Source organism: Salmo salar, chromosome 20 (genome assembly GCF_965601325.2).
Source record: "Salmo salar chromosome 20, fSalSal1, whole genome shotgun sequence".
Classification (NCBI taxonomy): Eukaryota; Metazoa; Chordata; class Actinopteri; order Salmoniformes; family Salmonidae; genus Salmo; species Salmo salar.
The window spans coordinates 63,399,710-63,424,261 of NC_138310.1; the positions used below are offsets into that span (position 1 = coordinate 63,399,710).

Sequence of the window (24,552 nt, forward strand, 5' to 3'; positions counted from 1 at the left end):
TAAAATGACATGCACAAATCTAACTGCCTGTAGGTCAGGCCCTGAAGCAAGGATATGCATATTCTTGGTACCATTTGAAAGGAAACACTTTGAAGTTTGTGGAAATGTGAAAGGAATGTAGGAGAATATAACACATTAGATCTGGTAAAAGATAATACAAAGAAAAAACCAACAGTTGTTTTGTATGTTTTTTGTACCATCATCTTTGAAATGCAAGAGAAAGGCCATAACGTATTATTCCTGCCCAGATGCAATGTAGATTTTGGCCACTAGATGGCAGCAGTGTACGTGCAAGATTTTATGCTGATCCAATGAACCATTGTTGTATTTCTGTTAAAAATGTTGAATCAAGACTGCCCAAATGTGCCTCATTTGTTTATTAATATCTTTTCATGTTCAACACTGTGCACTCCCCTCAAACAATAGCATGGTATTATTTCACTGTAATAGCCACTGTAAATTGAACAGTGCAGTTAGATTAATAAGAATGTAAGCTTTCTGCCAATATCAGATACAGTTAAAGTCGGAAGTTTACATACACCTTAGCCAAATACATTTAAACTCAGTTTTTCACAATTCCTGACATTTAATCCTAGTAAAAATTCCCTGTCTTAGGTCAGTTAGGATCACCACTTTATTTTAAGAATGTGAAATGTCAGAATAATAGTAGAGATAATGATTTATTTCAGTTTTTATTTCTTTCATCACATTCCCAGTGGGTCAGAAGTTAACATACACTCAATTAGTATTTGGCACCATTTCCTTCAAATGGTTTAACTTTGGTCAACTGTTTCAGGTAGCCTTCCACAAGCTTCCCACAATAAGTTGGGTGAATTTTGGCCCATTCCTCTTGACAGAGCTGGTGTAACTGAGTCAGGTTTGTAGGCCTCCTTGCTCGCACACACTTTTTCAGTTCTGCCCACAAATTTTATAGGATTGAGGTCAGGGCTTTGTGATGGCCACTCCAATACCTTGACTTTGTTGTTCTTAAAAAGCCATTTTGCCACAACTTTGGAAGTATGCTTGGGGTCATTGTCCATTTGGAAGGCCCTTGCAACCAAGCTTTAACTTCCTGACTGATGTCTTGAGATGTTGCTTCAGTATATCCACAGAATTGTCCTCCTCGTGATGCCATCTATTTTGTGAAGTGCACCAGTCCCTCCTGCAGCAAAGCACCCCCACAACATGATGCTGCCACCCCTGTGTTTTTTTGGGATGGTGTTCTTCAGCTTGCAAGCTTTTTGGGATGGTGTTCTTCAGCTTGCAAGCTTTTTGGGATGGTGTTCTTCAGCTTGCAAGCCTCCCCCTTTTTCCTCCAAACATAACGTTGGTCATTATGGCCAAATAGTTAGATTTTTGTTTCATCAGACCAGAGGACATTTCTCCAAAAGGTATGATCTTTGTCCCCATGTGCAGTGTCCCCAAACCGTAGTCTGGCTTTTTTTATTGGCGGGTTTTGAGCAGTGGCTTCTTCCTTGCTGAGCGGCCTTTCAGGTTATGTCGATATAGGACTTGTTTTACTGTGGATATAAATACTTTTGTACCTGTTTCCTCCAGCATCTTCACAAGGTCCTTTGCTGTTGTTCTGGGATTGATTTGCACCTTTCACACCAAAGTACGTTCATCTCTAGGAGACAGAACGCGACTCCTTCCTGAGCGGTATGACGGCTGTGTCGTCCCACGGTGTTTATACTTGCGTACTATTGTTTGTAAAGATGAACGTGGTTCCTTCAGGCGTTTGGAAATTGCTCCCAAGGATGAAACAGACTTGTGGAGGCCCACCATTTTTTTCTGAGGTCTTGGCTGATTTCTATTGATTTTCCCATGATGTCAAGCAAAGAGGCACTGCGTTTGAAGGTAGGCCTTGAAATACATCCACAGGTACACCTCCTATAGGCTAACTGACATAATTTGAGTCAATCAGAAGCTTATAAAGCCATGAAATCATTTACAGGAATTTTCCAAGCTGTTTAAAGGCACAGTCAACTTAGTGTATGTAAACTTCTGACCCACTTGAATTGTGATACAGTGAATTATAAGTGAAATAATCTGTCTGTTAACAATTGTTGGAAAAATTACTTGTGTCATGCACAAAGTAGACGTCCTAACCGACTTACCAAAACTATAGTTTGTTAACAATACATTGGTGGAGTGGTTGAAAAACGGGTTTTAATGACTCCAACCTAAGTGTATGTAAACTTCCGACTTCAACTGTATGACTATGTCCTGGGAAATGTTCTTGTTACTTACAACCTCATGCTAATCGCATTAGCCTACCTTAGCTCAACTGTCCCGCAGGGGCCCCACCAATCCTGAAGGAGTTGGATTAGATAGAGAATATTGTCTGATAGAATGCCAGATTTTTAGCAGTTTCAAACATCTCAAGCAATAAGGTTTCCCATTCAACACCCTGCAAGATGTTGTTATGTGTATCCCACATGGAACTATGAAGCTACTTTGTTTTGGTATTCCTAACTTACATAATACTTGTGTACTCGTAACTTTGGATCTCGTAACTTACTACATGTAAAAGATGCCGGAAGACAAGTAGATGCATTAGATCACCATGCATTTTGTTATTCATGAACACCCCCCCCCCCCCAAAAAAAGAGAATGCCAGTGGAGCTCCAGAAATATCATCCTATTAAAAAGCTAGTAGTACTGTAGAAGCTGAGTACACAGACAGTTCTAATAATAGTACTCTCTGCCTGCAGCTTGTGAGTAGACACTGAGTAGACTGGGTACATCAATGTGACAGCCCACCACGAAGACTAGGCTACTGTGTAGTCAGTCCATCAGACATCAACATACTCTTGCATAACAAGAAAAAAACTCTGAGCCAAATTTAGCACACCATCTCCCTCTATCCCGACTAAGTTATGATAGTCATTTACACTGTAAAGAAATCCTTTGTAGCACAGCAGGCTCGCTTCAGATTCCACAGTGGACGTAGCAGGCAAATTATGTAATATTAATGTAAGAATAGAATACAATAGCATTGGGCGTTCCGAGTTGCACAGTGGTCTAAGGCCCTGCTTCGCAGTGCTAGAGGCGTCACTACAGACCCGGGTTCGATCCTGGGCTGTATCGCACCGACCGTGTTCGGAAGTCCCATAGGGCGGCGGACAATTGGCCCAGCGTCGCCCGGGTTAGGGGAGGGTTTGGCTGGGGGGGCTTTACATGGCTCTTCGCGCTCTAGCGACTCCTTGTGACGGGCCGGGCGCCTGCAGGTTGACCTTGGTCATCAGTTGAACAGTGTTTCCTCTGACACATTGGTGAGGCTGGCTTCCGGGTTAAGCGGGCCGCTGTTAAGAAGCGCGGTTTGGTGGATCATGTTTCGGAGGACACAAGACTCGACCTTCACCTCCCGAGCCCGTTGGGGAGTTGCAGCGATGAGACAAGATCAAAATTGTGGAGAAAAAGAGGGTAAAATACCCCCAAAATTTTTTAAAATAGTACACTAGCATGGTTCATTTTGTCAAAGACTGTTAACACACGCAGTGCATGGTTCAGATGGTGCCCATAAGGTTTCCTCTATATATACACACAACTGTTTGTCAGGGATGAATGAAAACAGAAACATGTATTGTCTTGAATTAAGTTTATATACACTACCGTTCAAAAGTTTGTGGTCACATAGAAATGTCCTTGTTTTTGAAAGAAAAGCTAATTTTTTGTCCATTAAAATAACATCAAATTGATCAGAAATACAGTGTAGACATTGTTAATGTTGTAAATGACTATTGTAGCTGGAAACTGATGATTTTTTGATGGAATATCTACATAGGTGTACAGAGGCCCATTATCAGCAACCATCACTCTTGTGTTCCAATGGCACGTTGTGTTAGCTAATCCAAGTTTATCATTTTAAAAGGCTAATTGATCATTAGAAAACCCTTTTTCAATTATGTTAGTACAGCTGAAAACTGTTGTTCTGATCAAAGAAGCAATAAAACTGGCCTTCTTTAGACTAGTTGAGTATCTGGAGCATCAGCATTTATGGGTTTGATTACAAGCTCAAATGGCCAGAAACAAAGGACTTTCTTCTGAAACTAGTCAGTCTATTCTTGTTCTGAGAAATGAAGGCTATTCCAAGTGAGAAATTGACAAGAAACTGAGGATCTCGTACAACGCTGTGTACGACTCCCTTCACAGAACAGCGCAAACTGGCTCTAACCAGAATAGAAAGAGGAGTGGGAGGCCCCGGTGCACAACTGAGCAAGAGGACAAGTACATTAGTGTCTAGTTTGAGAAACAGACACCTCACAAGTCCTCAACTGGCAGCTTCGTTAAATAGTACCTGCAAAACACCAGTCTCAACGTCAACAGTGAAGAGGCAACTCCGGGATGCTGCCTTCTCGGTTCTCGGTTTTTAACTCAGTGGGCTGCTTTAAAACCCCAGACCTCATTATGACACTTTGACCAGAGGAAGAACACTGACCTCACATCCTCTTAAAGGTTTATAATTATGTTTTCGGTTATTTAATCATTTGTAAATGCAATATAAACCCTTTAAAGTGTTACCATGTGAATAGAGCCCTAAGAATAGGTTTGACATGATTTATCAGTGATTTATACATAGAGAGAATGTATCTGGTTAACTTGATTATACTGTAGTATCGTTGTTGACTGCTGTCTAGTCTATGTTGCCGCAATCCAGGAAATCATCAGATGCTTAGAAGGTCGGAAAAAAGGACCAATGTTAGCAGATAAATAATTTTGTCATTGTTTCATAGATACTTTCACAATATATTGGACACCGTATGAATGTTGGTCTTGTCGTCCTTGGTGCAGATAATGTAGTGCACTACAACACAGCGTGGGGGACAGGTTGGTGCTGCTGAATTCTAATGCTTCCTCTGCTGCTTGAGCTTTCATCTTTTTTTGCAGGATGCTATAGGTGTCTGAACAGTGCAGCAAGGAACTGGGGCTAATAACAGGAGGCTTATTATAGCCCTAGCAACAGGAACGGGATTGGTGGCTGCGCAGGGTGAGCCTATCAGCTATTGGCTGGCAAGGGAGACCATTCCAAGAACAGAAATTCATCTCATGAAAGCTTCAGTACAGCAGGCTGCAGCAAGAGACTGCAGTCTAGGGTTTGGGAATCCAACAGCTTGCCATTTCATCTTATCAGTCATTGTGGGGTTCTGTTTCCGGATTGCAATAAACAGATGTGCATGAATAATTTGTGTATGTGAAACTACTGTCGGGGAATGGCAGATATCATTGGCTTATAGCATCCACATGACAGAGATGTATTGTCCAACAAGCATATCAGTTTCTTTCAAATTATGTTAATGAAATGTATGTTTTGAGTAAGAACACTATATTTCACCCATAGGAAGAGAGTACAGTATATGTGGTCTTTATTGTTATCGCCTAGAAGTATGCTTTGATCCATATTGGGATTTTATAGATGATGATGTGCAAAGCACCTTATCTCTCTCTGTCTCTCTCACTCTCACTCTTTCTCTTATACACACACTCACATACACATGCACATGCACACATACACAGTTTCCACAGATACATACAAACCTGTTTGAACTATGCCCTCTGACCCAGCATCTCTGACCCAGCACATGAACAGCACATAAGTGTTTCAACTGAGAGCACAGTGTCCCAAATTGGTTTCTCTGTCACACTGTCCAATGGTGCACTACACTCATTTTAAAATGTCTATGGTGCCATACACTCTCCTTTCTAATATGTATATGGTGCACTACACTCTCCCTTCTAATATGTATATGGTGCACTACACTCTCCTTTCTAATATGTATATGGTGCACTACACTCTCCCTTCTAATATGTATATGGTGCACTACACTCTCCTTTCTAATATGTATATGGTGCACTACACTCTCCCTTCTAATATATATATGGTGCACTACACTCTCCTTTCTAATATGTATATGGTGCACTACACTCTCCTTTCTAATATGTATATGGTGCACTACACTCTCCTTTCTAATATGTATATGGTGCACTACACTCTCCCTTCTAATATGTATATGGTGCACTACACTCTCCTTTCTAATATGTATATGGTGCACTACACTCTCCTTTCTAATATGTATATGGTGCACTACACTCTCCCTTCTAATATGTATATGGTGCACTACACTCTCCTTTCTAATATGTATATGGTGCACTACACTCTCCTTTCTAATATGTATATGGTGCACTACACTCTCCCTTATAATATGTATATGGTGCACTACACTCTCCCTTCTAATATGTATATGGTGCACTACACTCCTTTCTAATATGTATATGGTGCACTACACTCTCCTTTTTTAAATGTCTATGGTGCACTACACTCTCCTTTTTAAAATGTCTATGGTGCACTACACTCTCATTTTTAAAATGTCTATGAGTAAAATACTGGAAACGTTGTAGCACTGAGTAAAATACTCGAGAGGGCAGGAAACATTGTAGCACTGAGTGAAATACTGGAGAGGACAGGAAACATTGTAGAACTGAGTGAAATACTGGAGAGGACAGGAAACATTGTAGAACTGAGTGAAATACTGGAGAGGACAGGAAGCATTGTAGAACTGAGTGAAATACTGGAGAGGACAGGAAACATTGTAGAACTGAGTGAAATACTGGAGAGGACAGGAAACATTGTAGAACTGAGTGAAATACTGGAGAGGACAGGAAACATTGTAGAACTGAGTGAAATACTGGAGAGGACAGGAAACATTGCGGAACTGAGTTTATAGGATGAAGTATAGTGAATGACCTGGTAGTTCAGATGACAATAATAAATATCTACTGTAATAAATAATGTATACTGTATATACTGGCAAACAAATAGCTTGAATGAGCAACAGATAGCAACGAAATTTCCTAAAAACACACTGTACATGATTCATTAAACCTATTTTAATAGTAATCGATTTGTTGATAAGATTATGTGCCTTCAGTCTACATTTTTTCTGTTGTATAGCCATGGTGCCAACCCTTTACTTGATTCAATTGAAGTTGAATTCCATTTCAGAGAAAAGAGAGCATACATGTTACAGTACTGTTCTACCTAAACGGACAGACACAAGGATCTGTGTCCAACAAAATTACAGTTAAATAAATAAACACAAACAAAATAGCAAAAAAATAAATAAATTAAACATTACTGTATATCAAAACAATTAATGAAATGTTCTTAGTGTATGAACCATCCCTTCTGATGTGTCCAAAAAACTAAACTAAACAAATGATAAAAGAGTTTAAAGTTTCTATGCGATGCAAAGTCATCTGAATCGTTCACTCTCTCTACCTACGTTGACATACAGACGGAAAAAGTAACATACAGTGTTCAAAAGTCGCCTTGTGACCCAGAAGGGACTATGTAAGATAACTAAGTACCAGGTTTAATTACATGTGTTAACTGTACTTACTAAATTACATGTGTTAACTGTACTTACTAAATTACATGTGTTAACTGTACTTACTAAATTACATGTTAACACATGTAAGAGAGACTGTGAGTCATTATGTACAGTCTGTACTTACTAAATTACATGTGTTAACTGTTCTGAGATTAGCATGGCAAAAATGAAAGGTATAACAGTGTCTCTCTGTTGATGGCACTAGATGAATGGCATAAAGTAACACCGTAGGCTTATGAATTTAAATATCTAAATCTGACACACCTCAAGGTGTTTGGGTTTGCCAGGGCAAGTGATAATATCTGACACCAAAAAATACAATTTGCTGAGTTTTAGCCCATTACGATCAAGATAATACATCTAATAAAATCTAGAGAGCATAGCAGCAAGATAGAGAACCACATCCTCAGCAATATATATTTAGATACATGGTTAGCTCAGAGGATGTGAGATGTACAGAGTGGGTTAAAGACTGTAGGTGGCTTCCCAAATTACACCATATTACATATAGTGCATCACTTTTGACCAAGACCAATAGGGCTCTGGTCAAAAGTAGTGCAATATATAGGGAATAGGGTGGCATTTGTGACGCTGTTAAAGTCCTAGATCATTTAGATCCATTATTCTGTTGTGGTGGAAATCATTCAGTTGGGACATTCAGCCCTCAGTGGTAAATAACTTTAACAGTGTATGACAAATGACTCTCCCTGTTTGCTTCAACCTGAAGTCCTAATCGCCAGCTATTATTGGACTAGCATTTGCATTATATTGCATGAGCAGACATGTGCACTCACTGCACTGGTGTCATACAAGTTTGTGTAGATCTAAAAGCGCAAGTGGGTTTTTAGTGTGTCCTTGTGATTCTCTGTTTGCATACATGGTTATTGAGGATGCCTATGGAGTATGCTGAATCAACTATTTGAAGTGGCAAAGGAGGCACACAAGAATAGCATACTAGCAGCACACAAGAGGTTACAACATTCTATCTTAAATAGTTTTCTTTAAAAAGCAAAAGTTGACTTATTAGTGACATCACAACAATACACTCGACCACCATGGAAATGGTGCATTTATCATTTTGTCATATTCTTTTTTTATTATCATAGTTATCTCGTTTCTTGTGCAACTGCTACATAATGACTCACATTCAAGATATTTGTCACTCAGGAACAGTTAAAAGGTATAAAAACAAACAAAAAATGTATACTGTCAGAAATAAATTGTGGTCCATGTTGTGAATTCATAACAGAAACACTGATTCTGAAAACTTCACCATTGTTCAAACTGGTTAATAACATGACAAAATAAGTACTCAAATATAGTTCAAAGAACAAAGTATTTGTTTTACAATGCCATTATTATAATTTAATGTGACAAAGCCATTATTATAATTTAACGTTACAAACACCAGCTGGTAAGATTAAGCAATCACTGGTATGTTTTTCCCCACTTTTTTTCTTCCATTAACAAATGAAATACACATATTGCATGCCACTAAAGCAATGCTCATAACATATACATTTTTTACGATCACCATTTTGGTATAGCAAATATAAACAAAATAAGAATAAGTTATAAATAAGAAATAATCAGACAAAGCCTATGTTTTCGCAATCATATGAATACTTAACACCCACAGTATAAGTTAATAAAGTCAAGCTACTGTATGTTTCAATACATCACCAGCATGCACAATACTGAATAATCGATATTATTGTAGTAATCATCTTACACTGAAGAAACAGTATAGTAGGCAAGTGCATTTAATAAAACAAACACAGAAGTAAACCACAAACTCTGCAGCTGCTTTAAGATCATGTTTCTGTTTTAAACTGTCTCTGCCTTTAGATAGACTCTATTGGAGGTTAAGCTTTGGTTCCAGTATCATATTTAGAGCAGTCAGAGGACAGTCACAATGGATTTAATGCCAAATTGACCTAAAACTAAAAGTCATGTGAAAGAGGAAATTGATAACAGTATTTTCTCCTTACCTCATTACCATCGTTGGCATTAACTTTACAATAAACATCTAACCTTTACAAAACATCTGCATTGTACTTTTTCTAGATGATTTGGTCAGATTAATACTTTTAGCTTTCCTGCACTCCCTTCAAGAGTGAGTGATATTATATATCATAATGGCTAGAAACTCGTGATGTCACAGAGAAGCATTTTGTAGGACCTTTTGTAGGACCACAGATCATAGAAATACGCTGTTTCACATATGTGGACACTGGTTTGGTGCTGGAGATAATGAATATGAGGTTGAAAAGTGGCCGAGTTGGCCTTTAAACTAGTACTGGAACCATTGCAAGCTATTTTTGTGAGGCACTCTCACTCAAGTGTTTTTTCCCCCCTTCCTCAAGTGTCTGCATCTCTATCATGCATAAACCTAACTAAGCAGCTTCCCTTGGTACGACACCAGTCCCTATGCCAGTGTGAGGCTGCCAAACCAATCCAACAACGACCACTTCAGGCGGATTGACTGACATTTCAGTGGTTTTGGCAAATGTCAAAGACAAAATCAAGAAGATGGCAGCCCTTTCAACCATTCATATATATTTCTATATATATTAAACTAAGATGTAACCTCCCCTCTCACCTTTCTTTTGATTCTTTTCTTTTAACACATGGAAAAATAAAGAACTGCTGCTGCGGTACAATCATCAGCAAAAGCGGCTACCAAAGCCCACTGGCCCTTCGTTATATATTTTTTTCTAAGTGTGGTTTATTAATCTTTGTTGCCCTCCCCTCCCTCATCATCCTGCTGGTCACTTGTCCACAGTGTTAAGTTGTCTCGGAGCAGCTGCATGATGAGAGTTGAGTCTTTGTAGGAGTCCTCGTTCAGGGTGTCCAGCTCAGCAATAGCGTCATCGAAGGCGGTCTTGGCCAGATGGCAGGCCTGCTCAGGGGCATTCTGGATCTCGTAGTAAAACACAGAGTAGTTGAGAGCCAAGCCGAGGCGGATAGGGTGGGTGGGCTGCATGTGCTCTTTGCTGATCTCATGGGCCTCGTTGTAAGCCTTCTCTGATGACTCGATGACGGTGGCCCTCTTCTCGCCCGTGGCCACCTCGGCCAGGTAGCGGTAGTAGTCGCCCTTCATCTTCAGGTAAAACACCTTGCTCTCGTGCTGCGTCTCGTTGCAGTTCTTGATCAGGTAGTTATCCAGCAGGTTGAGCACGTCCTGACACACAGCCTCCAGCTCCTTCTCAATCTTCTCTCTGTAGGCCCGAACCATTTCAATCTTTTTCTCATTTCCATCTGCAGAGGTCTTCTGCTCGATGCTAGAGATCACCCTCCAAGAGGAACGGCGGGCCCCCACCACATTCTTATAGGCCACAGACAGGAGGTTCCTCTCCTCGTTAGATAGGGCCTCATTCAGCTCTGTTACCTGAGGAGGGGACAGAGCAGTGGTCATAAATGCACTATCTCGGCAGTGATTTTGGAAGCTGTATAAGACAGCCAATAAACCCCTATACTATGCATTCATGAATGTAAACAGTTATCTTTCAACAATATCACGTACAGAAGGTGTGGTTTTACAGGAAATCATATCAGAGCATTTACTGTACTCTGTCACAACCCTATACAGTATCATACCTATCATATCTACTGTAAAGTATGTTGTTCTTGGGAATGAGCAAGATTCAACTCATCCTGTGCAATTCCCAGTTTCCATGGCAATCAGCTCATTTAGTGCACCAGTAGCTCCAGCTGTCATGTGGACAGCTAATGCTAGCAAGTGGAGAACCATATTCAAGATAGTGAGAGAGTGGGGGTTGGGACTGGAGAGGGGGCAGAGGATTGGAGGTAGCTATGTTCCCACGAGGAGCCCAGGGGCAGCTGCAGTGTAAGTGTAGACGGTCAGTCGATCATCACTCAGGCAGTTCACGTGTCTCCCTGACCTTCTCCTCTGCTTTAAACTGACCTTTTCATCTGTCTGAAACCCCATGTAATGCTGTCACCCAGGACATGCTTTTCACCTACTACTTGACTCTATACGTACAAGGTAGGAGGTAACATGTTAATCCCGGGAATGTCAAATAGTGTACTGTAAAAAGCACAATTGATAAGTAACCTTTGAACTTTTAACGTTGTAAAACCTGACTTGGTCTAAATGCTACACCTCATTCCACTAACCTACAAGGTATTTAGTGGCTCTTACTGAAAGACATTGGGTAGCAAATTACAATAAGTAACAAAAAATATTCTCAACAGTTTAACCCACACACAAATGTCATATACAGTATCTTCCCTGGGTCATTCCACAAATTCGCTGCCTTTTGAGATGTGTAACTTGGTGGCAAAAAATATTTTGATTTCACATACATTCTGTCATAATGAGCACATGTTTAACTTAATAAAAAAACATGTTTTCCCATTTCAAGAGGTTAAATAAATAAATAAAAAGTCTAATAAAGTAGCAGGGTTGACCGTAACACTTAAATCAGCCATATATCCCCGTGTGACAGGGGGAATGGAAGCTTATTGTGTGCAACAGGAAGGTGTCACGCCCTGACCTGAGAGAGAGGGTTTGTTTCTCTATGTGGTTAGGTCAGGGTGTGGGGTGGGCATTCTATGTTTTGTTTTCTACGTTTTGGCCGGGTATGGTTTCCAATCAGAGGCAGGTGTCTATCGTTGTCTCTGATTGGAAGGCATACTTAGGCAGCCTTTTTTCCCACCTGTGTTTGTGGGATCTTGTTTTTGTATTGCTGTTAGTAGCCTGCAAAACTTTTTGTTCGTTGTGTTGTTCATTGTTTTGTTTTTTGCTGGTTCACCGTTAAATAAAATATGATGAACCCAACCCACGCTGCGCCTTGGTCTACCTTTAACGACGGACGTTACAGAAGATCCCACCACCAAAGGACCAAGCAGAGTGGGCCGATGGCCTGGACATGGGAGGACATCCTGGATGGCAAAGGATCCTGGACGTGGGAGGAGATCCAGGCCGGAAGGGATCGCCTCCCATGGGAACAGGTGGAAGCAGCGAGGGAGGTACAGCGACGAGATCAACAGGCAAGGCAACAACGGAGGCCCGAGAGGCAGCGGCAAAAAGCAAAATGGTGGGGGGCCACACGGGTAGATTGGCTAAGGCAGTTTTAAGACCTGAGCCAACTCCCCGTGCTTACCGTGGGGAGCGAGTGACCGAGCAAGCACCGTGTTATGCGGTGATGCGCACTGTGTCGCCAGTGCGCTATCACAGCCCGGTGCGCTCGGTGCAAGCTCCTAACCGTTGCCGTGCTAGAGTTGGCCGTCAGCCAGGAAGAAGTGCGCCGGCTCAGCATATCTGGTCTCCAGTGCGTCTCTACGGCCCAGGTTATCCTGCGCCTGCTCTACGCACGGTACCCCCCATTCACCAGCGCAGCACAGTCCATCCTGTACCAGCGCCCCGCCCTTGCTGGGCTACAGTGACCATCCAGCCAGGACGGGGTGTGCCAGCCCTGAGCTCCAGACCTCCGGTGCGCCTCCATGGCCCAGTGTGCCCTGTGCCTGCTCTGCGCACCCAGTCTCCTGTGCGTCTCCCCAGTCCGGTGAGACCGGTTCCAGCTCCACGTAGGAGGCCTCCAGCGACGCTCCGCAGCCCCGAGCCTCCAGCGACGCTCCGCAGCCCCGAGCCTCCAGCGACGCTCCGCAGCCCCGAGCCTCCAGCGACGCTCCGCAGCCCCGAGCCTCCAGCGACGCTCCGCAGCCCCGAGCCTCCAGCGACGCTCCGCAAGCCCGAGCCTCCAGCGACGCTCCGCAAGCCCGAGCCTCCAGCGACGCTCCGCAAGCCCGAGCCTCCAGCGACGCTCCGCAAGCCCGAGCCTCCAGCGGCGACCTGCAGCCCAGAGCCTCCGGCGCTGATCCACGGTCTGGTTCCTCCGGCGACACAGAAGGGGGCGGGCGGTGTGGGGGCTAAGCCCCGAACCAGAGCAGCCGCCAAGTATAGATGCCCACCCGGACCCTCCCCTATAGGTTCAGGTTTGCAGCCGGGAGTCCGCACCTTTGGGGGGGGTACAGTCACGCCCTGACCTGAGAGAGGGTTTGTTTCTCTATGTGGTTAGGTCAGGGTGTGGGGTGGGCATTCCATGTTTTGTTTTCTATATTTTGGCCGGGTATGGTTTCCAATCAGAGGCAGGTGTCTATCGTTTCTGATTGGAAGCCATACTTAGGCAGCCTTTTTTCCACCTGTGTTTGTATGATCTTGTTTTTGTATTGCTGTTAGTAGCCTGCAAAACTTTTCGTTTGTTGTGTTGTTCATTGTTTTGTTTTTTGCCGGTTCACCGTTAAATAAAATATGATGAACCCAACCCACGCTGGGCCTTGGTCTACCTTTAACGACGGATGTTACAGAAGGAGCAATTGAATGCAAGCTTTTTTTTTTTTATTGTTAAAACATTTATAGTCTGTATATCTATGGGTAACAGGGTTGATGTGTTATGCTCAACCCACTGTTTTCCACCACAAAACACTAGAAAATGGCCAAAATGAGTAGAGCCAGCTCACCTGCTTTTAAACTATGATTTGCCTATTAGATGTTCAATGTTTATTTTATTTTCTCTTCAATTCTGCATTGTTGGAAAAGGACCCGTAAGTAAGCATTTCACTGTCAGTCTACCCCATTTGTTTCTTAAAAAAAAAAAAAAAGATTAAATGGAATATTTTCACCATATTAAAATCAGAGTTCAGTTCAGGTTGTCACGTCCTGACCAGTATAATGTTAATTGGTATTGTAGTTTGGTCAGGACGTGGCAGAGGGTATTCGTTTTATGTGGTTCGGGGTGGTGTGTTTGTTGAAGGGGCATTTGGTTTAAGTATTCCGGGGTTTTTGGGCACTGTTTGGTTTTCAGGTATTCTATGATTTATCTAGTATGTCTGTTTCTATGTTTGGTTAATTGGGGTTGGGACTCTCAGTTGAAGGCAGGTGTTGTCTATCTGCCTTTGATTGAGAGTCCCATATATGAGGGTGTGTTTGTTTGTTATTTGTGGGTGATTATTCTGTGTTTAGCCTTGTGCCTTACCAGACTGTTTTTGGTGATCGGTCGTTCTTTGTTATTTTGGTGTTCATTTTGTATTTATTAAAGAGCAAGATGAGCATACACATACCTGCTGCGTTTTGGTCCTCCATTTCCAACGACAAGTGTGACACAGGTGTTTTTTTTTACCTTAAAATGAATCACTAATCACATGAAATAAAGAATAATATTCAGAAATTACTTTTTCAAAACAACAAAATAACTAGGGCTTTAGAATGATGGTGAAATTCTGAAGTTAAATGGTTTAAAGTCTTCCTGGAAGTCAGAGGGTGAATTATCCATGTGGTCTATATTAAAGGGCACTTAATTTAATATTACAGGCTTTTAAAATGCAATATTGGTGCATAATTTATACTTAAAATATCAAAGTGATACAAAAGACACTCATTTTGTGGAATGACCCCCCTATCTTCATTGAATATCACATTAAGAGCAACTGTAAAGACCTGAGACGCTCCGTACCATATCACTTCCAGTCCACTTCCAGATAACCTTACATCGATAAAACACACGTTTTTATCTCCATCTAAATCAATATCAGCTAAATAATTAGATTATCTAGATTATAACTATAGACAGGGAAGATGCAGACAGCACAAGGCTACAGTATAAATACAGCTACAGAGGAAATACAGCTTAATGGGTGGCCCATTCTAGCAAAGTGCTCTCTCTCATTGAGAAGCTAAAATTTCTCCTTTCTGGTGAGCTGATGTAACATTCCCCTCCCAGCCTGATAGAGGAGCACAAAGAATGCGGCTGATAGGTGACGTCACAGCCATCGTGTGCATGGATGACAGAATGCTTCTAAGCAGGCGTTTTTCCTTCCCAGCTTTAAATGCAAGAACATACAATTGACAGCTCAAATGCCATGGTATTACTAAGCAAATGTTCAATTACTGTCTGATTGTTAGTCCATCTTGATGGATATGTAAGAAACATAGAGTGCAAAAGACCACAAGTGATGTTGGAAAAGCCCATCATATGCATTTCTTGTCAGTGAATCATCATTGTACCAAAATGCTGATGTCAGTCAATATAAATAAAGAGAGGCAGCCTACCATACTGATCTGAATACCTAATTGCCAGCCCAAACAATTATTGACGGGCTGGGTAAAAATCTGTCAAGACTATCCTGAGCACATTATGCTACTGTAAATACATTACATAATAAAATAAAACAAATGCCATTCAGCAGCACTGCTTATAATTGCATCTTACTGCATTGATGAATTAAGGAACCAATGCAAAAATGTATGCAGAATAATATTGTACTGTACTGTTAAATGTCTGGTCAAGGTGAGATCAGAACATAAAATTATACCTCTCATTGCTTTTTCCTGCCATCAAGTGAACCCTGGCTGCAGTGGCAAGGGATTTCCCATTGGAGAGGGGAACGAGTACACACCCCTACACTGCAAAAAGGCCCAGTTCTGACTGCATGGACTGACCCAGCAGATTGCTTAAAGGGAAAGGAATCCCACATGCACACATCACTAAAATGCCATTGCTTGCAACCAGAAATCTGCAGGAGAAATAGATCTAAATTATGCAGCCGATGAGACCGAAAGTGTTACTAGGTAGTAATAATAATGGTTAAGATGTCATTTAATTACAGTGAGAAAAGTACAGTTTTAATTCTAAAGCACTAGGCTAGGCTACATAATGATTGGAGGAGACTGGGCATTTAGGTTTAGGGCCTAATGACAATGCATTTTTCACACAGTGTGAGACCTGTATCAATAAACCAAACAATAATGTACATTTCATTAAATTGCTTTAAAGAACACACAGCTTCACCCTATCCATATCCAGACATACAGTACGTCTAGAGAGGCTACTGCACACGTTGACAGTGACACACAATGCGACATACAGGTACAATGCAGAATGATAATGTGATCAAGTAACTTAATGTAGCTCAACGACTGATAACAAAAGGACCAATATCCAATCTGATCATTGACTCACTGCAATACGACAAAATACAGAACATTCTAGAGAGAATTATGCTGCCTCCTACATTTGTTTTGTGTAAAGAGCTGGAAACTGAATAACCATTTATGCAGGAATAGATGCTCATTCAGAGAACATCTGTAGCCTCTACTAACAGACACATATATATATATTCAATAGAGGACAGATTTAACTCAGAAATATACTTTTATAAAATTACTATTATTGCTATTATTTAATTCAATCTAGATATTACAGGGCGAATCAATCAATATTCAAGCAACCTCACATGGCACAATCCTAAAGACCAATTCTAACTGATCTGAATTTAACAAATCACATGGGGAATTAAGTCCCACTGGGCATACATTAAACCAACGTTGTTTCTACGTAATTTCAATGAAATTACGTTGAACCAACGTGGAATAGACGTTGAATTGACGTCTCTACCCAGTGGCATAGAATACATTTATCAAATGTAATTTTATAACGTGAGGGACACGTTTGACAGAGAAATCAATGTTATTTGGTGCCTCTGAATACATTTCGTGGTAATATTACTCCACTGCATTTCTTTTAAAGACACGAAACCGGCACCGCCCAAGGAGCATTCAATAGCATACATTGATTGCCTTTCTTGAATGTTTCTTGAATGTTTGAGCTCCACATGTAGGCTATTCTGTTCGTTATAATTAAACAGTGATTGAGCCCTATGAAACAGACTTGATCATCTGAATGGTGTAGGCTAGTATTGGTGTAGGCTAGTATCTCAATGCAGTGTAGTGATGTCTAGGATTGCTGGCAAAACCTTTACTGAATCTAATATCAAATTGTTTAATTTCTATACACATCACATCCATGAAAAATCTCTAGGAATGGAATCAAATATCTAAATTGAGATAATTCATATTCATTAGAATTACATTGTTGAAAATTCTATGTTTCATTGAACACCAAATCATAGACCTTATTCGTAGGCTATTCACATGCACTCGTTTTGGAGGAGAGACTTACCGATTTCATGGCAGCTGCCATGTCATCATATCTTTCAGCCTGTTCAGCCAGCCTGGCTTTCTGCACCAGCTGCTCGCGATCAACCATTTTAATATTTGGTTAGTGTGAACGTTATTCTATAGGTTTTGGGATAAAATGATATGTCTACTACTTGCAATGCCGTGAAATTCTGTGCGAACCTAGGCTGCAGCTGTTCTGTGCAGTCTGTGCTAGTGCCGACGGGACACCCTTTCTCGTTCCTCACACTTTCCCCCGGCTGCGTCATCACTCAGAAAGGTGGGTGTCTTGCGACTGATGTAACAGTCCTTACATGGGAATCCAGAGGTACTGCATATCTGGGATGAGAGCGAATCAGATTTCCTGTTTCATTCCCACTAAGCAATCAATGTGGGAAATTTAGTCCAATAGGACTCCTTAGTGATTCTAAACCTAACCATTACCCTAACCGATTACCAGCCATAACCTTATCCTTAACTTCATGCCCACTCCCCGGCTCAAGCATAACCATAATAACCCTAGTCATAACCCTAACCCTAGCTTCAACTCTACACCCCAGCTCAACCCTAAACCTACCACTACCTCTACCTAACACCTGTCACTGAACAAACCACTCACTGTTACAAATGCAAAGGGTGACCTCTCCTGGGAAGATAAGCTTAATACAACTATTTGGCATATACTAGTGTCACAACTTGACTGTGCTACCTGTTTCTTCTGAGAAAATCAGATACTATTGTTGCAACCCAACTGGAAGTCTTGCAAACATTTTTCAAAGGTCAGGTATCCTCCTTATTCATATTCAATGGGTGTGGGAAGTCCCAAATGCTGTTGACCAAGTAGTGCACTATATTTGACACAATGTCAGTGCATTAAAATCTCATTTCTGCAGGGAGATGGAGTGATGGAGAAGGGACCTCCTGCTTTCTGTACCTTTAGTCCATCAGCACCAATATAATGAGTCAGTCAGAACCCCCTCTGCTGGTACAGCATGGTACAAAGTCATGACTCAGTGCAAAGGATGGATGAATCATCACGGCCAGTGCTAACTACTTGCATTTACGAATCAGTAAGGGGTGAATCCCAACTTCCCATTGACGTTAATGCAGTGAAAATTTTACCTAAGTGGAAGTTTAGGATTCACCCCTAAACTTCATGTATTTGGATTTTTTTTTACATAGTTTCAGAGTACTATTGGTGCAAGCAGTATGCTTTTGTCAGTCACAAAAGTCTCAATATTAGCTGGATAAGAGTCCTACATGTATTGTTGTATTGGGGACAATGGCGAACATGCATTCTGTAGAATCAGGACGCTGTTGGTTCACACCTGGCTCCAGCTGGAGGGACAGATCAGCTAATTAGTAAAGATGGTCCAAGCTGATTAAGGTATCACAAACGTCAGATGATTATTTTCTGTCTCTCAGACCTTCAATGTAGGACGGCTGCAAAGGCACCAACGCTTCCCTTCTTTCTTCTCTCTGCCTGCCTTTCTCTCACTCTTTCTTTCTCTCACTCTCTCTTCTTTCTTTCTTTCTTTCTTTCTTTCTCTCACTTGCTCTTCTTTCTTTCTTTCTCTCACTCTCTCTTCTTTCTTTCTTTATTTCTCTCACTATCACTCTTATTTATTTATTTCTGTCTCTCTTTCTTATGGAGATAGAATACTGCCATCTGTCCTTCTCTCTCTCCCTTTCACACTCTCACTCCCCTCTCTCCCCATTTTTCTCTCTCCTCTCCTCTCACTCAATCCCTGTTTCCACACTCTTCACCTTAGTTTCAACCCCTTCCATTTGTCAAGGCAGTGGTGAGAGAGATAATCTGTTGCAGAGAAGGAAGTTGAGTTGAGTCTCAATAATACCTTAAAATCGTCTTGAGTCAATTTCTGTGCCCCTGTGGAAATTGAATTAGCATAATAAAAATATCCCCATAAAAATCTGTCTATTTAAGCTCGAGATATCTGTTTTTTTTTGCATGGGCTGCGTTTATGACCCCTCTATGGAAAGGTGAGTCTCTCATGAATACGTACATGTCGGTTGTTTTGCTCTAGGACGCCCACAAGACTCGCCTGAAGATAGCCTGGTACCATGAATGAATGGAATTATATATTCAAGTAGTTTAGCCACTAAAAAAGCTATTAAATATGTGTCATTCAAAAAAAAAAATCCTGATCATTCGTGTATCTCTCAGATATAGGATAGACACTTCAAAACAAACTTCCTTTAGAATTTTTTGGAGTGACTAACTGTTTTTCCTTGAATTAATGTGTTATTCAATGTGTTTCTATGGACTAATAGCAGTAATGCCAAATTCAATGTTTCATCAAACCATTTTTGTCTATATATTTTTATATCTAAAGGGGTCCTACAATTCTTAATCAAATACACTCAACAAAAATATAAATGTAACGTGCAACAATTTCAAAAATTTTATTGAGTTACAATTCATATAAGGACATCAGTCAATTGAAATAAATTCGTTAGGCCCTAATCTATGGATTTCAGATGACTGGGAATACAGATATGCATCTGTTGGTCACAGATACCTTGAAAAAAGGTAGGGGCGTGGATCAGAAAACCAGTCAGTATCTGGTGTGACCACCATTTGCCTCATGCAGCGCAAGACATCTCTTTCGCATAGAGTTGATCAGGCTGTTGATTGTGGCCTGTGGAATGTTGTCCCACTCCTCTTCAATGGCTGTGCGAAGTTGCTGGATATATGCTGGAATTGGAACACGCTGTCGGGGTTCTTGCATTGGAATTATATTGAATTCTGCTTATATCATGCTATACCCCAATAAACACAAAGTTCAAATGCAGAGACTCCGAGACCATTAATTGAGTGCTTTTGAAGTGACAGGTTGGCGCAAAATCGCTGCTGCGCTGTATCAGCACAATGGACAGCGCCCAATACACTAAAGCAAGGCCTTTGTGGTAATGGATATAGGCTGCAATTCACCTATTACAAACAGCCTATGTGAATGCACCTATACACACAGCTGTCTTACCAAAATAATGCAAACGCTGAAAGTAGTAGCCTAGTCATTCATGCATGCTAACAAAAATACTGAATAGCAGTTTGGCTTAGAAAACCAACACTACTGCAAATGCCAACGAATGAATGTGAACAGAACAAAACAGCGGTACCAAGTAGGCCTAGTAAACTACATGTTGATAAAGGCATGAAACAATTTATATTTAGGCTAGTTACATTAACAGTAAACAAACACAGTAAACAAAAGGCAAATGGAGATCCAAATAACCAAAACATAGCCTACAGCCTACTACAGTGAGATGCAGCCATGCACAGCTGTCTTGCCAAACAAATGAAACATGGAAAACCATGCTGCTCATGAGTACAGCAACACCTTCTGATATGGAACAATACACTTCTGTTGATCAAATTCGACTCGCGTAATCAATTAAGCAATGTCAGCCTACCGTAAACACATTTCCAATACGTACAGTTCCATTTACAACCAAGAAAACCAATACGCTACCAAGAAAATCCTTATTTCTATGATGAAACATACCAATATGTTCTTGCATTTGATTTATATTGAATTCTGCTGCTGCTCATCGCTCTCCTCTCATTTTGGCTTTATTTGGGTACTTTGGAGAAGCCAGTTTCTGATATCCATCATGGCAGTGGCAGATTAGCTGGTGCGAGCTAGCTAATAGGCTAAGGCTTATAACACGAATGCTTTTTACAGCTAGGCAGAGTTATGTGAAGCAGCTTCAATGGTGAACTTGACCCCGACCTTATAAATCAAAATAAAATATTACAGATGGAAGCGTATCATGTTATTCACTTAGTCTACCATGGATGAGAAGTGTTTTTTCCCGCTTTTTATGGAAACCCATAGGATTCTGCAGCACCCCAGTGTTTTTCCATAGCCCTCCTACACACACTGCAACGCACTCTGTCCATTGTGCTGACACAGCACAGCAGAGATACAGATTTTGCAGCAACTTGTCACTCATCATTATATATTTTTTTGCTGATTTTATATAGGGACATAAAACTACAACTGAGGGGGCACAAGTTTCTACTGAGCGGGCTAAGCCCCCTTTTTCCCCCTGTGGAGCCGGACCTGCATACATTCACTTTATAGTATCTCATTGACCACTCATTTGTAGCTGACTGAAAAAATGACATCTGCATGTTTTTTTTTTTTCTTCTTTTTATTTATTTATATAACCAGGCAAGTCAGTTAAGAACAAATTCTTATTTACAATGACGGCCTACACCAGCCAAACCCTAGTAGTGCTATACACTATCATCTTTCATTTAAACTTCCCCCAACAATCTTTAACGCAGGCAAAGTTAAGCATTCTTCTCTTGCTACTACACTTCTACAGACAGACTGTGTCCCACAGGTAGAGAGGGTTGGGACGAGAATGTTATCCACTTTCCTCAAAGAGGATTACAGCCTCAGGCAGCTTAGCTTCATAAAGGGTGAGGGTAAGGAGAGCCCTGTTGTCTCCAGCAGCCATCTGTCTGCCCAGTGTAGAGTTGAGAGGGGTTGCTCTCACTGAAGTGAAGAGGGAATTCAGAAACTCTTGGAGGACAGTGGAAGTTGATAAAAATGCTTCTTTATTGTTAAAACCAACACATTCTGGCCCTTAACCGGCATCAAGGTTGCTCTCACTCACATAAGAGCTAATGGAGGGGATGCTAGGAGTGGATGTGTTTCTTTACCCTGATGGACTGAGAATTGCTACACCAGAGGATATTAGGCAATGGGAGCTGGAGACCGCCAGCCAGGTGTCCAGCCAGGTGTCCCAGGAACCCCCCGTCCGACTCTTTGTGGCTCTTTTCCCATACAACCCTGCTGCGATGTCCCCAAACCCTGAGACCGCTGCGGAGGAGCTCCCTTTTGTGCCAGGACAGATCATCAAGGTAATGTACTGAGTAGTTTATCTGTACTGTAGAATATCAACCGTTGTGTAATAACTGTTTATACCAACCAATGATTGACAGTATATAAACAACTTATAAACTCCTTTTTAAATACTCCTCTTTAATATACCTTATGTAATGAGTTACCTCCCATTTTAAAGGGGTAGATATGATCAAACCAAGTTTGAACATGGCTGGGTTAATATGAGGAAGGCAGATTATAAACTATTATACAGTATTTTGGATTTTCTAGATGCTGGTGTTTCCTGTTTGTTCTCTGTTAATGCGTAGGCCTACATGATGTGCAAAAGTTGTGGTTTCCTCATTTCCTGTCATTATTTGTAACTGGTTGATGTTGAACCGATAACTTTCCACTCATGTTCCTTTCTTTCACACATGCACAGTAGATCTGTATCATTACCAAACAAATCTCCTGAAAACAAAATGGCTGACTTTGTCTCTGTCTCTGCCAGGTGTTTGGAGATAAAGACGATGATGGTTTCTACCACGGGGAGTCTGGTGGTCTGTCTGGTGTCGTGCCTAGTAACATGGTATCTGAGATCCCAGTGGATGATGACTACCTTAAACATCAGCTCATGCAGCAGGGTTTCCTGCCCGTCGACCACACCTGTACAGGTATCTCTTTCTCTCACTCTCGCTCACACTCTCTTTCTCTCTCACTCTCTCTGAAATAATTTATATTAAAAATAATCTGAGATTTCTTCATGATGACAATTGAGATCTGGTGTGCGTCCCAAAGGCACCCTATTCCCTATATACTGTAGTGTACAACTTTTGACCAGTGCCCTGGTGCCATTTGAGATGCAATCCTATGATCTAATCCTTCAACTCTTGACCTCTCTGTTTCCCATCAGATCCCAGTGAGGAGTCCAGCGTGCTAGATGACTTGGTCGTCCGCAGGATGGTGGCCATCTTTGAGTATGACCCTTGGGAAAGTTCTCCCAACATGGACAGCGACGTGAGTGTGGAACCTCCACATGGGTGTCCAAATCCACTTTAACTTTCTTATTTTGGTCTTTTGAATTTAGTGAACTCCAATTCTGAGGTAATCCCAGTTATAGGGCCTTACTGTGCATATTACAGCTACACCAAATGAACAGTAACTTTTTCCCTCAATAATTTTCTTGTAGGCTGAGCTCGCCTTCCGTGCAGGGGACATAATATATGTGTTTGGTGATATGGATGAAGATGGATTCTATTATGTGAGTGCTGGACTGCATTAAGTAGTCTTTGGGGAAATTGAACCTTGTTTTCCATTGGTTCTATATCTAACTGCTTTGCTAATGTCTAATCTCCATCCAGGGGGACCTTCATGGGCTGAGAGGTCTGGTGCCATCCAACTACCTGGAACCACTACCATGGGAATAGGATTAACAAGGAGCATCCGATACATGAGATTATGCCAAGAATCAGAATCAGATACAATGAACAAAACAACTTTTTCAAGGATATCTGAAGTGATATTACTGTGTCAAAGATCAAGATTTTGTCATATTTTTTCTTCTGCATAAGTACATGTGACCACAGAAATCTCCTCCAGGATTTGTAATGATCATGGAATAGGGTTTTTATGAGCCGTGTGCAGGCTATCATGCGCAGTAACGCAGTAGACAGATTTAGCTCTGTCCAAATAAAGCCTATGAACTACAAACCTTTTGTTGGACATTTTAAGGTGCAGTAAGATTGGCCAAAATAATGACATCATGGTTATCATATTACATAATGCTTTGTCAGCAGCTAGGGTATTGTAGCCTTAAAAATATGATTTTTATTCTCACTTTGCTGATGGGGATGTATGTTGTAGTTATGCCTATATTTGCCTTACTACATCTTTCGGTTTAGGAAATATCCATGCACATTTTATAGTGAAGGCTGTGAGCAATCTTTCCTGTTAGAGATATTATTTTCTTCCTTAGTAATATGTACAATTGTTTTTGTTTTTTTAATTTTGGTAAATACCAACTGAGATTCTGATGGGAACATTGAGCACATTGAATGAAGATATCTATGCAGAATTTAGCAGTACTATTAAACTGTTCATTTTCTGAAAATCTGTTTCATACACTTGTTCCTCATGCGAGTGGGTTTAGAATTATACTGCGCAGGATCTTCATCAAAACCAGATGCTGAACACTGAAACAATCATAACTGTACAACCACTTTTACTATCAACTGCACTGTGATTGTTATACAAATATCTACAATAGTAGAATGACCATAAACCATGGAAAGCAAGAAACACAATTTATTTATTTTCATTAGTA

General features: G+C 41.0%; 2 protein-coding genes across 2 annotated transcripts; one reads left to right on the top strand and one right to left on the bottom strand.

Annotated features, from left to right (window-relative positions):
* Positions 1-8,464: 8,464 nt before the first annotated feature.
* ywhag2 (3-monooxygenase/tryptophan 5-monooxygenase activation protein, gamma polypeptide 2) lies at positions 8,465-17,538 on the bottom strand. The gene is made up of 2 exons (NM_001140016.1): positions 17,375-17,538; positions 8,465-10,782 (listed from the first exon to the last, which is right to left on the bottom strand). The coding sequence occupies exons 1-2, from the start codon at positions 17,459-17,461 to the stop codon at positions 10,123-10,125; spliced, it is 747 nt and encodes a 248-aa protein (NP_001133488.1). The 5' UTR covers positions 17,462-17,538; the 3' UTR covers positions 8,465-10,122.
* Positions 17,539-21,900: 4,362 nt separating this feature from the next.
* LOC106581198 (RIMS-binding protein 2) lies at positions 21,901-23,865 on the top strand. The gene is made up of 5 exons (XM_014163098.3): positions 21,901-22,267; positions 22,741-22,903; positions 23,143-23,246; positions 23,419-23,490; positions 23,591-23,865. Exons 1-5 carry the CDS (start codon positions 22,031-22,033, stop codon positions 23,654-23,656), a joined length of 642 nt encoding a protein of 213 aa, XP_014018573.1. The 5' UTR covers positions 21,901-22,030; the 3' UTR covers positions 23,657-23,865.
* Positions 23,866-24,552: the final 687 nt, after the last annotated feature.

Excerpts from the sequence above, each read along its gene's own strand:
- LOC106581198 (XM_014163098.3), top strand. The coding sequence starts at position 22,031 with ATGGAGGGGATGCTAGGAGTGGATGTGTTTCTTTACCCTGATGGACTG. Across the intron at positions 22,268-22,740 it reads TGCCAGGACAGATCATCAAG|GTGTTTGGAGATAAAGACGA; the intron begins GTAATGTACTGA and ends TGTCTCTGCCAG. Across the intron at positions 23,491-23,590 it reads ATGAAGATGGATTCTATTAT|GGGGACCTTCATGGGCTGAG; the intron begins GTGAGTGCTGGA and ends ATCTCCATCCAG.
- ywhag2 (NM_001140016.1), bottom strand. The coding sequence starts at position 17,461 with ATGGTTGATCGCGAGCAGCTGGTGCAGAAAGCCAGGCTGGCTGAACAG. Across the intron at positions 10,783-17,374 it reads TGGCAGCTGCCATGAAATCG|GTAACAGAGCTGAATGAGGC; the intron begins GTAAGTCTCTCC and ends TCCCCTCCTCAG.